At 54.0% G+C, this 14,873-nt stretch overlaps 1 protein-coding gene across 1 annotated transcript; it reads left to right on the top strand.

Moving 5' to 3' along the window:
• The first annotated feature begins 2,305 nt into the window (after positions 1-2,305).
• NEUROD4 (neuronal differentiation 4) lies at positions 2,306-10,273 on the top strand. The gene is made up of 2 exons (XM_068921323.1): positions 2,306-2,479; positions 7,287-10,273. The coding sequence occupies exon 2, from the start codon at positions 7,296-7,298 to the stop codon at positions 8,289-8,291; it is 996 nt and encodes a 331-aa protein (XP_068777424.1). The 5' UTR covers positions 2,306-2,479; positions 7,287-7,295; the 3' UTR covers positions 8,292-10,273.
• The last annotated feature ends 4,600 nt before the right edge of the window (positions 10,274-14,873 follow it).

The raw sequence follows: 14,873 nt of genomic DNA, 5'->3' as shown, positions 1-14,873 counted from the left end.
CACGCTCCCCGCACGGCCGCCGGCCCTTTTGTGCGGTGGCGGAGGGAGGCGGGCACCCGAACCTGTTGGAGCCATCTGTCAGGGAGGGGACGAACTCGATACGGAGCAGGGCAGTGTGGCAACAGGCAGATTTATTGGCTGCAATCTGTTCCCGCATACCCTGCCCGTCCCAGCCTAGCGGTGGGAAGTAAGCCATGAATCCACTAATGAATTAATTAGTATTCCCTGTAATCCCATGCTGCCAAAGACATGATTGCAAGCGCTTTAAATTAATGTGAAGGGTCCTCTGTGCTGGCGTATGCACGGAGTTTCCCAAGCAGTGATGCTAAATGCAGGGCCAATAGTCTTTGCAGGGATAGAGAGAATGACTGTTGGGGTGCCACCATGCCCCTCTTCCACCCCTGGGTCCCTGGTGCTGCACTGGGGGGTAACCAGGTCTTAGACCAGCCCCTTCCCCAGCTTGGATATTTGCACCTGTAACATCCTCTGGCAAGTAATTGCTTCTGCTCTTGTTTTTCTCATTGCAGCCGTGTCTTGAGACCTCACTGGCGACTGAAGGGCTGTTTTGCCACGTGCTGGACAGGGATGATGAAAAATTGCCACTAATTCTTGTACCTCTGTCGACAGTTTCATAGGTTTCATCCCCTGCTCTAGCACCCTGTGAACATCCCAGGGACAAGTCCTTGTCCCAAAGCCCTGGTTCTTTGCTTAGAGAATACGACCTGGCTGTGAGCTACAGATTCAAAATGCAAAGGACAAACAAGGTAACCCATAACCGTGGTTCATATCCACAGTGTTGGGAAGCAAGTGCTAGAGGTGGCACGTCAGCACTGAGAAAGGCAGTAGCTATTCCAGGGTCTGTCCCACTCAGACGAGAGCTAATGGCTATGCTCAGTCCCCCTCTGGTCCATGCAGGGAGCCTTAATTAAGTCTGAGGTCTTTTCCCATAACCTCTTTTTGCTGGTCAGAGGCTCTTGAGCTAGAGGAAGGAGCTCTGGGCCAGTTCTCTTGTCTGAACAGTAAATTGCTCAGACGGGCCCCTTCTGGCCTTACCAGAGACTAATTATACTCCCCTTCACACTCTCATTGCAAATGGGAAGGAGATGCAGCCCCTGCGCCCACCCCAAGTGACTGTGTCAGAGCCAGAGTTGCCCAGGACCTAGCCCAGGCTCTTTCCAATACCAGCCTTTCTGCTCACCTCAGAGGTGTCCGGCTGGGGAGTGGGGAACAGACAGGTTTAGGATCTATCTGGGGTTAGGGACTCTGAATGGATGTTCTGGCTACTAAGAGCGCCCCATCCTCGGGTCAGTGCTGAGCCATCCTTCTGCAGAAAAGGCTCAAGGATATGAATTCAGGTAGAGAAATGAGGCATCTGAGCTGTTCATGGCCCATCCAGCTGCTATGGGTTAGAACATGAGCATCTCTGATGGCTGCTGGGAAGCCTTTGCCTGTACTCATTCAGAAATGCCCCTATATCTCTCCACAGCCCACCCCAGAATTTTGGACAGGAGAGGGAATTTCCTCTTCTGTGCATTAAGCATATGTGCTATTTTCTTCTCTACTGTCTTGTGAATAGTAGTGGATCCATGGCACCAGTTCTCAGAGCAAGGCACAGGGCTCCCAGGTCAGCCTGTGATCATACAGAGATGTCCAGCAAGGCCTCTCCTAGCTTGGCGTAGGTGTACCCAGACCTCCCCCTCTTCCCCCGGGAACAACCCAAGGGGACTGTGGGTGGCAGTGCTGGAGTCTGCGATCTTCCTGGTCAGTGAGAGCCAAGAGGTGGGAACCCTGGCTACCTTGTGTCACTGTCATGTCATGCTTGGCCATGCCATGCTGGCTAGGGATCCCCTGGACTCCCTCCATGGAGGGACCTATGCAGCTTGGTCTGTCCCGGTGACAGACACGCCAGGCTAACTGTCCAGGATGCCTATCCAGGGGTGTGTGTCCGGGGTGCCAATCCAGGGGTGTCTGCCCAGGGACGCCCATCCAGGGCTACCTATCTGGAGCACCCATCCAGGGAAGCTTGTCCATGGGTGCCTGTCTGAGGATGCCCATCTGGAAGGTGCTGGTGAAAGGAACTGACACATGGATGCCTGCTCAGGGTGCCCATCCAAGGGGACTTGTTTGGGGGTGCCCATTCAGGGATGCTCATCCAAGGATGCCTGGTGCTCGGGGTCCCCACCCAGGGGTATCCGTCCATGGATGCCCAGGGCCCAGGGATGCCGGCGGTGCCGGGGAGGGGGTCCCGGTGTGGTGGTGGGAGGGGCCGGGCTCGACCACCTCCCCCCGTGGGAGGAGCCACCGGGGAGCTGCGGCCGTGCAGGAGCCGCCGGCAGCGGGGAGCTCTCAAAACCGCCCGACAGCGCAGCTGCCCGCTGCTGGGGCCGGTGCTGCCGCCGCGGGAGCTGCCCGCGCCCCCGGGGCTGGAGGCACCATGCGCCCGGGCAAGTGACAGCGGGGACGTCGCTCCGGTACCCAGGTAAGGGCAGAGAGGCACCCCCGGGGGTGCGGAGGACCTGAGCCCCGGCGGGAGGTGCCCAAGCCCGACGGACCTCCCCGCTCTGCCCCGCTCGGCTCGGTGCCTGCCGCAGCGCCCGCAGTCCGGCGGGGTCTGGCGGGCTCTTCCCCTCCGCCTCGACGGCCGAGCACCAGGACCCCGTCCCTCAACCTTAGAGGAGCCGCCGGGGGTGCACGGCGCGGGGCAGAGGGAGCCCCGGCGGCATCGACGCTCAGTCGGGCTCTCCCGGTGCCGCCGGGCTGAGAGGCGCCTGCGGCCGTCGGGGCCGGAGCTCCGCCAGGAGTCGGAGCCGCACGGAGACTCTCGTGCCGGGGGCGCTGCCCTGCCTCGCACCCGGGCACCGGCCGCCACCGGGACTGGCCACCCTGGGCGACGTCGGGGGCCAGGTTCACGCTCGGGATGCAGATGAAGGAGATGATGGGGGAGATGAAGGACCTCCTTCTACCTCAGCCCTCCTGGCTTTTGTTTCTCCAGGACTTTTGCCTCTCTCGCAAGGGGAGAGCCCTGGCAGGGCATGCATATTGGGATGCCCGGTGCTGTGCCAATACAGCCCCTCTCCCCAGCGAGACCAGCCTGGCTGGGGCCAGGATCCCAGCAGGGAGGAAAGCGTGTTTGCACTATTGCAGCTGAGACCAGGGGAGATTCAGACTCCCTCTACCTCAGGCTCAGCCCTGCCAAGCCTCTGGGACACATAACCTCTATCCCTTCCTTCTTGCAGCCCCACGTTCTTGGGCTGGGGTGGATCTGTTGGCTATTGGCAGCCCCCCTACTTTCTCTTACGTTTTTAGGTGTCGGTGGATGCTACAGGGCTTCCCTTGAGCAGATCTCCTAGGGAAGTCTCAATGCATCCCCCCACTGCCCCATCCAGTTGGCTGTGGGTGGGACTGGGACTAGGCTGGAGGAGCCCTGGTTTCTCCTTCCAGGCTCAATAAACACCAGTGCCCCCATAACCATCCCGTTGGCCATAGATCTGAGCTTAGCTGCTCTGGAGCTGTAGGAGAAGCATCTGTAGCTGGCAGCTGCAGGGTTTTAATCTGCCCTGCAGCCAGAGCCCGCAGGGGCCACATACAGCTGGGCTGCGTGCTGCTGCCTTCCCAAGCAGTGCATGCTACAGAGCTCTCAAGTAAAACAGAGTTTTCCTGGTCTGAGTTTGTGGGTGTCTTGTCCCTCCTGCTCTCCTCCGTGCTGAATTCCTGGCCTCCGTTGGCCACTTTGTGTCTGGCTCTGGTGCCAGGATCTTTCTTGGATCCTTCTCTGCGGCTCTCTGCATTTCTCCTACTTTCATTGCTGTAGGGACATCGGGTGGCCCGGTTTGGGGTCAGAGTCTTCAGAACAGGGCTTGTGCCACGCCAGGGCAATTCAGTCTTTATCCTGAACTAACTATCCTACTTTGGGGGATTGAGTCTGTTGGAAGGAAACCAGTAGAGGGTAGAAACCAAGTTCCTGGTCCTATGGGAAAGGACAGGAAATTGAATCTAGGTGTCCTGCCCCTAGATGATGATGCTAAGCCCTCCATGGCACTGTTCTGGGACCAAGAGGCTGTGGTTCTAGTTCCTAGATGTGGCCACAAGCTGGGTGTCCACCTTTTTGGGCTGTTTTTGTGGCCAAGTGGATTCAGCACTCCTCCCCGCCCCTTTTTTGAGTTTGCAATAGTGCAACGTGAGTGCAGACCACCGCTGTTGCATGATGGGGTCTGAGGCCATATCTCAGTTGTTCCTTTTGGATGAAGCAGCTCCTACTAGCAGCGCTGCATGTTCCCTGCTGTGTGTCTGGACACCTGAGACCTGTTGTGGGATAGAAGCTTGGTGCTTGGTGACACAAAGTGAGGGCAGGGCTGGCACAGGGAACCTGTCAGGGGAAGGATGGAGAGATAGAGCTGAAGTTCCCCCCTGCTCTCTGCATGCTTTCTTTGCACTGTAGATGGGAGGCTTTGTGCATGAAGTGGGGCCTGTTCGCGCCCTCGTTTACCTGATATGTTTGGGGGGGCCATGGGGAGAGACCAAGAGAGAACATCCTCTGGGCACCAGCTCAGCAATGGGTTATCCTGGGCCCCTGGCTAAGCCCTGAACCCCACAGCCTCTCCTTTAGAAGCTCAGTATCCTGCAGCATCCACTGCAGGCCCAAATGCTAACGCTGCCCTGACTCGGGCAGTGAGGACCTCTGGGCTGGGGTAGTCAGCAGGACACTGTTTGGCATGAAGCTGGTGATAGAGGCAGGGGATGGGAGCACTTTTCTTCCACAAATCCCTTTCCAGGGACTTCCTCCCAAGCGGGAAACAGCTTCCCTCCACCTCTCTCTGCTGAGAGCTGAGCCCTCCCCTGTACGCAGCCCTTGTGCTGGCGATGGGGTGCGGAGACGCCGAGTAGTGCAGAGCTGCTCCAGGGTGTCCAGCTCCATGTTCCCCCTGCAGCAGTGTGTGTCATGTGAGACTGCAGGATGGATCCCCTCCTGGACTCTCTGGGGCTTGGCCTGGGATGATGGAACATGGGGGCAGCTTTCCTGCAGTGAGGCTCTGGCAGCCCCTGCCACATCCCTCCACCAGGTGGTGGTGGAAGGAAGTGGCAGAGTCTCTAACAGCTCAAAAAGTAGGTTTTTTTGGTATTTTTCACAGTTAAAAAATAAGTTTTCAGCTAAAGCAGGTTTTTTTCCCTCAATGAGTTTCATGTGGTACTCTCAGACCACGTGGGATGGAAGCATTTCAAAATGAAAGCTATGAAAAAAATGGGTTGGATGAAGTGTTTTCCATTTTGTATTGGATTCCCATCCTCCCCTTCTCTTCCTCAGGTAACTGGGAAACTGCAGGAGTGACTTTCCCAGGAAATTCCCTCTTTTTCCAAAGTTTTTCCTTTTTTCATCAGTTTTCTGGAGAAAAGACGGAGCAAAATCCCCAGACATTCAAACTTAAAATCTTTTCCAAAGTGACAGTCTTCTGAAACATTTCGATGGTGATACTGTGCTGCAAAGTGCAGGGCAGGGAGGAAGGAATTGTTCCTCTTTCTTGAACAAAGCCCCAGACTGTGTCATTTTTTTCTTATAAGACCAAATTTGGGTGGATTCTGAAGCATATGACCAGCAAGGGATGGGCGCTTCAGTCAGGGATGCTGTGTTTGGGACAGTTTTCCAAGGGTGGAGTGAAAGTGACCCCCGGGACTGCCCTGTCCCACCATCAGCCCTTCCAACCCATTGCTCCCTCTGTCTCTGTCTGAACTTCCTTCTAGGCTTGGTGATGGGAAGGTTTAATCACTCACCCTGGTTCTCCCAGGGAAGCAAAGATCAAGTGGAATACTGTGAATGCCACACACATGTGCATCCTCCCTGTCTGACCCTCTGCTTGGGCAAATGGACTTGGTTTGTGGTCTAGCTCCATGTCCTAGTCCTTGTGCCTTGTTCTGGGGACAGCTCCTAAGACTGTGTTATCATGCGAGCTGAGGTTACCCCATGCTGGGCACAGAAGTAGTTTCAGTCCTAGACTCATGGCCTCGAGACTGCAGCCTGGAGAGGTCTCAGAGCAGACCTGCAGCCATTTCTGGCTGCTGTCATGGTTGCCAATGGTCAGCTGTTGTCCCACTGGGATGGTATTTGGATCAGCTCCATTCTGGCCCAGCCAGAACCATCTTTTTCCCCCTAAAATGTTCCTTCACCACGTTTGCCTATGAGATTTCATAGCATCTGACAGGCCCCTATTTAACTAAGAGTTAATTGGGGCCACATGGTCCTCCTGGGATACAATGGCTGTGCACAGCAATTAACACCCTAATCCAAGCCCACAAGCCCCATCACACATATTAAAACTGGGATTTTCCACATGGGGTTGGTGGGGGTAGTGGACCCAGGGCTTGGACAGCACACTTTCAGCAAAGCTGCTTATATGCTAAGCTTTATTAAATGAGTCAGGCAAGCTGACAGGATTTGGGGGGCTGATTTACATGAAACCCATGCTGGCTTGTGCAGTGTGACCATGTTCGTTATGTGGCAGAGGTAAATGAAGGTCCAAGCAAATGAGCTCAGGTTAGAAGAGTTAAAGCAGGACTATCTCCAGAGACAGCTCAGCAGTGGGCCTGTACTCTCAGGTTCCCTTTTGCAACTGGCCATGTGATAGTCAAACCACATCACTGTTTCCTGCAGCTGGAGCCATATAGGGAGGGACTGTTGCACAACCAGGCTGAGATCAGGCTCCAAGTAAAACTTATGGATGGGAATAACCTAAAGCCAAATTTCTGCAAGTCCTATGCCCTGGGAAAGAGCTACCAGGCTCTAGGAGAAAAGCTACCAGTCTCTTCCTCCAGGAAGAGGCTTTGTTGGCTCCAAACCCAATGCATTGGCCATGGTATCTCAATCATTCTTCATGTCTATAGGAAACCAAGTAAAGGTCCAGCTGAGGGTGGTGGGGAAAGGCTTGTTCAATGTTGCTTGCAGCCTCTTCCCAGCTTGGGACTCTTCAGCAGAAGGATGGATATGAGCCCATGTGCTGAGCACTTTCCTCTGCTCTTACCTAAGTCACTAATCCTATGGCATAGTGAGGCTGTGGGGGAGGAAGGGGCTGCGAACCGATTACTCCTCCATAAGGCCTTGCGTCAGATACTACAATGATGGGCACGTGAAAAATGTAGATAGATAGATAGGCAGGCAGATTCTCTAGGTACCATTCGTGGACAGAAATGAGTTGTGTCCCTGGAAGATGATTCTGAGCTCAGTTTCTAACGCACCCAACATGTTGAATGACTCTTCTGATGGAATTCAGTAACGTCTGCTTGTCTCTTTGTTGCAGAAATCAGAGATGACGAAGACTTATGCCAAGCCCAAAGAGATGGCAGAGCTAGTGAGCAGCCAGGCCTGGATGGATGAAACACTGAGCTGCAAAGACGAGCTGAAGGAAGAGGACGGCAGGCAAGGTCCCTTTGGATTGATGGCTAGCTTGAATGAAGAACATGACAGCATTGAGGAAGAAGAGGAGGAAGAAGATGATGGAGACAAGCCGAAGAGAAGAGGACCAAAGAAGAAGAAAATGACCAAGGCAAGGCTGGAGCGGTTCAGGGCCCGTCGGGTGAAGGCCAATGCCCGTGAGCGAACTCGGATGCATGGTCTGAATGATGCTCTTGATAACCTGAGGAGGGTGATGCCCTGTTACTCCAAGACTCAGAAGCTATCCAAGATCGAGACACTGAGGCTTGCAAGGAACTACATCTGGGCTCTGTCTGAGGTACTTGAAACCGGGCAAACTCCTGAAGGGAAGAGCTTTGTGGAGATGCTCTGCAAAGGCTTGTCCCAACCGACCAGTAACCTAGTGGCTGGCTGTCTGCAGCTGGGACCACAGACCTTGTTCCTAGAGAAACATGAAGAGAAGTCCCCAGTGTGTGAGTCGGCCATATCCAGCCATTCCTTTAGTTACCAGACCCCAGGGCTCCCAAGCCCACCCTATGGGACTATGGAAACGCACCTGCTGCATTTAAAGCCCCCGACCTTCAAGAGTTTGGTGGATCCTTCTTTTGGAAGCCATCCCTCTGACTGCACCACTCCCCCCTATGAAGGTCCCCTGACACCACCCTTGAGCATCAGTGGTAACTTCTCCTTGAAGCAAGATGGGTCTCCAGACCTGGATAAATCCTACACCTTCATGGCCCACTATCCCTCCGTCAGCCTGTCTGGAACACATGGACATGCGTCTCACTTCCAAAACACAGTACCCCGCTATGAGATCCCCATAGACATGAGCTATGAGTCCTACCCACACCACGTGGCTGGGCCTCAGCTCAATGCCATATTTAATGAATAAGAAAGCAACATTAGACCCAAATTCTTGGCGTAAAAAGAGAAGTTGAGCCACACTGTGTAACTATTTCTAGACTAGACACAATTGGAGTGAGGCAATCACTGCTACAGGGCAGTGAGAGAGACTTCTGAGCATCTCTACAGGACATCACTGTGAAAGGTCCAGCCAACCCTTCTGTCCTCCCCAGCAGGTCTGTACTTGTGCTACCTTGCTGATTTTCAGAGCTATCCCAGGGAACTGTGTGAAGCCTTCCCCTTGGGTTCCTGATAGCTAAACACAGGTTGGATTGCTTACCTCTGCGCCTAAATAGAACTCTACAGCAGCCTTCTCCAGGCACCGTGGGAAATACTTGTCAGTGCAAAAAGCATTGCCCCCAGGATTCAGGGCTCTGAGGAGCTTGTTCCAGGTACACCCGGTCTGGGGACAGAGCAGTTGTTTCCTCAGCCCTTCTGTTACAGGATCTGGGGCTGAATCCTGATCAGACAGAGGTGTCCAGGTGCTGAGCTCTGCTAAGAGGAACAGCCACAGCTGAAAGCTGAGCCATTGCTTCCTGCTCCCTCCTGCCAGAGATGCTCATGAAAGTGGCTTCACCCTGCAGGAATTTCCATCTTTTCCTGACGTGAACCCATTTCAGTGGAATGCACTTGGGACAAATTGTCTGTTGCTAGTAAATTATTGCTTGTTTTGCTCCTTCCTTGGTGTGGTGGGGCATGAACACACCTTTGTCTTGCCTCAGGTGAGGATGAGCCCCTGCTGCCCCTCGGGATGACCAGCTTCCCTTCCACATGCTCTGATGAGGCCCTATGGAGAAGGCAGCTCTGATTTCCCAGGGCAGCCTACAGTCCAGCCATGGCTGAACAGAGTGTCAGATGTGGGAATGATGTGAACTACTTACAGAAGACCAGCACGGTTTTTCCTCCCTGAAGTGTCTCGCCCAATGAAGAACCTTAATTTCACTGCCTGCATATCAGCCAGGGATGACATGATCCAGCCAGGCTCCAAGGTTGAGTATAATAGTCCGTCTGCTGATCTCCTCCTGCACTGAGCCTGCTGGTCTCTGCTGTCCACCGTGTTCCTGAGCCTCAGACCTTGTTTATTACCTAAAACCAGCATAAGAATATCAGCACATGGATCTTAAACCTCTTTAACAGACTATTGATCTTTCAGAGCACAAATATCTTAGAGTTAATAGCTGAAAAAGGAGTGTTCAGCTAAACCCGCATTCCTGACTCGGGCCATGACTTCTTATGATTTGTAGTGTATTTATTATGATCTGTGTTCTGAAGACATCCTGCCAAAAGAAGTGTGTCTTAATTTCCTATCTTATTTATTATTTACTGAGGTCTAATTTATTTCTTGCCATTTTACATGAAATGTGGAATGTGCTAAATAACCTCTGCATTTTCCAATTGACTTTCAAGTGCTTAGTTGGAGTTAGCTTTGTGGAGACGTGGTTTTTACAGTGCTGTTGCTCCAGGATTATTTATTAGCCATTATTTATTTAATTTATTTTCTTCCTGCACTCATGGTCTATTTTCTGGTGATTAAACCCAGTATTCAACCAAGGAGTTACATATTTAATGTTTAACTACATATTTAACATTACCATTTCTCGTATTCTGGAAGCTCTTTGCCTGACTGTGCCCAGCAGTTCCTAGCGTGTCCCTCGTATTTCTAAATGAGCAATAACTTTTAAAGGCTATGCAACTATTTTTTTTTTCAAGAAAATCCAGGCAACTATTTTTGAAATCCTGCTGGCCGTATGAGCCTGGCTGGCCAAACCTCACTGTTTTACAGGGGTGTTTTGTATAGAGTTGGGAATTTGGAGATGAATTGCGCTCCGGAGATCCCTGTCCAGCCCCTGGATCCCAGGGCTTGGGGCTTGTTTCCTTTTGTACCGAGAGAAATGTTTATCCTTTTGTAAAGAAAGCAGAATTGGGTTTTTAGCTCAAATAAAGTTGTGATCATGTTTCCAGCAGCATCGCCCTGGGGCTGTTGAATGTTCTTCTCTTGTCTCCTTTTCTGTGGTCTGTAGTGCAGTGGTGGTGAGGGGTTGTCTGATGTCCCCTTACCACGATACGCTGTTCCCTGATGTAGACATCACTGTTCAAACACCTGAGCCATCTCCCAGTGCGATGTTGAGTCCTGGCCTCTGAGCAGACCTAGTGCCAGCTGCATCTGCAGTGAAGCATGGGGACAGAGGGTTGCACACTCACAGTCCTTCCCCTTCTCCCCCATGTGATGGGGAGTCCCTGATGTCCAACCCAGAGCTATGAGCTGGTGGAGCCTGAGCAGCAATTTTAGTCATGTGTTGCAGGACGATTAGAACTGTAGCTATGAGCCACTGTCTCTTGCCCTAGCCAGGGAGATCCTCTCAACTCCAGCCCATGCAGAGTCATCTCTCTTGTAGATACCTTAACTAAGCAGGCCAATCCCCCATCACTCCAAGGTATGTGGTGCCATGGAACAAACACTCTCAGGATGAGTGTGTGATGCTCTGGGCAAAGGTGGCTGAGCCTTCACAGGACCACACTGCTCACTCTACCTCTCAGCCCACTGCCAAGGCAGAAGAGTTCAGGTGAAAACACTGAGGAATTTGTTAAATGATTTCGAACCAACTGGGCAGAATGGGATGGGGCAACCTGAGGCCAAGCTGAGCTGCTCTTGGAGCCTGCATGAGTCTCTGGGGAGCTCGGGAGGTCCCACATCCCAAGTCTGACATCCTTCCTGGTGTTGGACAGGGTGGGTGCAACCTGGTCGGAGGAGCTGTGTGGAGAGGGCAGGTACCTGAGAACTGGGTGGTGCTGCGCTGAAAGAAGTTTCGGGAAGGTTTGTCCAGAGCTGGGCATACAAGGGCTTTGCTGGTCATTGGAGGAGATGCAGAGAAGCCAGAGGGATCCAGAGAACTTGGCATTTTGGTCTGAAACCCCCACAAGCTGCAGTCCATTTGGGATCCTTGACCTTGGGGCTGGGCTCCATGTGCAGCATCAGCCATGAGACCAGCACTGGCCGTGGGGGGTCACTGGGACGGTTATCTCCAGGAGCACAAGGAAGGTGGGTGTTGGTGGGCCTCATCTGCGGGACAAGGGTGGGCGTATTCAATATTTAGCCATTGCTGGCTCTGCCTGTTGGGCCTAGGCACATCAGTCACCTTGCACCAATGCTCATGGGGTGTACATGTGCACACACACAAACACACAGTCATGCACACACACGTACCCACATCGACATGCAAAGAAACATGTGTGGTCACACACATATGGAGCCCCAGAGTCATGCACACATACATATAGCCAAATATACACACACACGTATGTGTGTGCATGCACACACATGCACCTGCCCATGTACCTATACAGACATGCACTCACATATACATGCGTGCACACAAAAACATGTGCACGTGCACACTCATATGCACATGTGCAGACACATACACACGCACAGGTACCCATATACATATGCAAACACATGCACACACGCAGGGTCTTGCACGTACGCTTACACAGATTTGTGCACACACATGCACGCACAGAGCCTCCTCCACACACACAGAGTTCAGCTCTGTGCCGGTGGCCACAGAAAGGCAATGGGATGTATCCTGCTTCCTCTCCAAACAGCAACTCAGGGACGGTGCAGAGGACCCAGGCGTCCTGACTTCACCCCGTGTAAGCTGGCGTTCCTAGAACAGGGATGAGAGTGGGGGATGCATCGCCCTGCCTTTGCTCAGCGTGCCCTGCACACTGTTTTGCTGGACCCAGGAGTCTTTGTTTCCCAGCTGCGGTAGAACCTGGAACAGCTTCTTGCTGCTGTAGGGGCCTCTCCTCCCACCCCAGCCTGGCGCTCCTGTCATTCCCTTGCGTGAGGACCCGTGCTCCACGCGTCCTGCACAGCTCAGTGCATCTCCGTCTCCCCAGCCCCATGCGCAGCGGCGCCGGCTGCTGCACAGAGCCCGATGGGAGCTGCGGAATACCTAATCCCTGCAAGATGTGCACAGCGTGCTGCTTCTCCTGCCCCGCACGGGGCCAGAGGGTGGGCGGCAGGAGGGGGATCCTCTCTGGGGGGGGCCTGCAGCTGCAGCCTCTTTGCAAAGGGATGGGGGAGCCAGCCTCAGCCCTGAGCAGGGGCCAGGGCTGAGCCATGCAGGAGGCTCAGGCTAGGCACGGGGCTTGCTAGGAGGTCTCTTTGCTCTGTTGGTCAAGCAGCAGCCTTGGGCACAGCAGCCTTGGGCAGCTGCTACATCATGCGGTGGGCTGGGCTGCGGGTGCAGCTATTTTGGTATGGAGCAGCATCCACATGCTGGGCCTGGCTCTGCCCCGGTTCATCCATACTGTGGCATTGGGGTTATTGCATCCCACAGAGGTGAAGAAACCCTTGCCTTCATGAATGGTTGCACAGCACTGCTGTCCAATCCGTGAGCTAGTTGGGTTTAATGCACCACAGCTGGGTAAACTGAGGCACGGGCTTGACTGATGTGAACTGCGGCTCCCTTCACTGTGCAGGGCCAGGTAACAGCCATCGCAGCTGGGAGTCAGGCACCCTGTGGGACTCTCAGAGGGTGGGCAGAAGGTGCGAGCATGCTCGCCTGGCTTGGTGGAGTGGGGAGCAGGGGCAAGGGGAGGCTGTGCTGAGGCAAGGAGGGCAGGCTGAGCAGGGGCAGCCCGTGCTCGAGGCCCCAGCTCAGGCCTTGGCTCCCCTCAGCTCCCAGGTCGGGGGCTAGGTCCAGCCGCGGGGGCAGGAATGGGTCCAGCTGACGAATGGGTAAACACTGCACCCGCACATTTAACACTTACACACACACAGACTCATAAGTACCACACATGCAAACACACACAAAAGCATGTGACCGACACACTTCTAACGTAGCACATGTATGCACATACAGTGTGCACATACAGACGGCGCACACAGATTCATACACCCCAGCACGCTTACAACCCAGACACCCGTGCACCCAGCACTCATAACATATACCATACACACCTACAAAACACATACACACAGAAAGAGAGGCATACACGCAACATCTGCACACACACACATTCAAAACACACATCTCCCCCCAGCACTTGAACACATATGCACATACATAGGAAAAGACACTTGCACAAATATGCACATACGACATACATATGCACACAAAGCACACACAGACTCATAACCATCCTGTACATCCGCATCCACACAAATGCACACACACACACACAGAGATAACCTCGCAAGCCTCCCATGTGCCTTCACACTGGACACCGATGGACATGCACACGTGTATACACGCACAAATACTCGCATGCATGGAGAGCGACTTCTGCTCATTTCTCCCCCTGCAAAGATGCTCTGGGAACGGCGGGGTGAGAACAGCAGCCGGCTGGGCTGGGCGCGCCGCTGCCAACTCGGCCGAGAGCGACCCGCTGGTACGCAGAGTCCAGCTGTGTCCTGGCCCCCCCGGCCCCTCGAGCGCCCTTCGCTTGCTGGCCGGTGGCCAAGCCCTTCTCCGTGCCAGGTCCCCGAGGCGCGTGTGTGCCTGACAGCAGGGAAATCTCCCTTTCCGACAAACCCATGGCCCCAGCCTGTGCCAGGAGGGCAGGGAGCAGCGCAAGGCAGGGGCAAATGCTGCCCTGTGTGTTTGTCCCCCATCGGGCTGTGTGTGTGCGCGGGTGTGTGTGTGTGTGTCTGATGTCGAATGTGTCATCAGCGCATGTGTGTGCACGCACAGTGCATGTGAGCTCTCTGCTATCCCCCGATACGTGTGTTCATAGGGGCAGGGAAATACTCCTAGGGATGGAAGTGTGACTGGGTATGTTCCTAGACAACTGTGTGTTTCTGTGTGTGTGTCTTCCAGCAGGGTAAGCAGTCTATGAGAGGCTCCACATTCATAACTCCACAGGTTGGTGCTTGTGCTTGTTTAAAATCTAGGTATCTCTTCAAGGCCTAGTGGTCTGATTTTCTGCTCAGACCACTGTGCTGATGAGGACCTTAGAACTGGCTTGTTTGGTGCATGAGACACTCCCAAGCACTAGCTGGGAGCTAATCAGGCTATTCCCCCCTCCCAGCCTGGGGTCTGAGGTGGAGTCCATCTCCCCAAGAAGCTAGAACAGCACACGGTGCCCTTCCCCTCCACCCCACACCCTGGCTGGTCCCTGCAACCCCAGCCATCTACCTCCTCCCAGCTATGGGAATGGATGGGGGGAAGCTGAGAGAGGTCTCTGCCTCAGGGGGAGCATGGGGCAGGCAAGGGCTGGGTGCTGGAGCTGCCAGAAAGGATGCTTGGGACCTTAATGCCACCTTGCACCAGCCCCTGGCAGTGCTGGCTGGGTGGTCACTCTGGACTCCTTTCTAGGCAGGGAGAGAAGCAATGCTGGGAGGAGGGCTATTTCATGCCATGGAGATGGCCCAGTGAATCGTGCCTGAAAGTGCCTGGGTCACAGCACAGCTCTGCCAGGAGCGGAGACTGCTCTCAGGCACTGGTGTTTACCTGCCAGGAGCTGAGAGGCTGGGGAGCTGAATCACATCGTGGCCATCACCCATGATTTCTGAGATCGTGCACACAATGTGGTGTGGGGAAGGGGTTTTTCTAGGAGTTGA

The sequence above is a fragment of the Struthio camelus genome, chromosome 28, assembly GCF_040807025.1.
Source record: "Struthio camelus isolate bStrCam1 chromosome 28, bStrCam1.hap1, whole genome shotgun sequence".
Taxonomy (NCBI): domain Eukaryota; kingdom Metazoa; phylum Chordata; class Aves; order Struthioniformes; family Struthionidae; genus Struthio; species Struthio camelus.
Note: the sequence above shows the minus strand (reverse complement) of the source record. Positions and strands in the feature narration are given on the sequence as shown.

Excerpts from the sequence above, each read along its gene's own strand:
- NEUROD4 (XM_068921323.1), top strand. The coding sequence starts at position 7,296 with ATGACGAAGACTTATGCCAAGCCCAAAGAGATGGCAGAGCTAGTGAGC.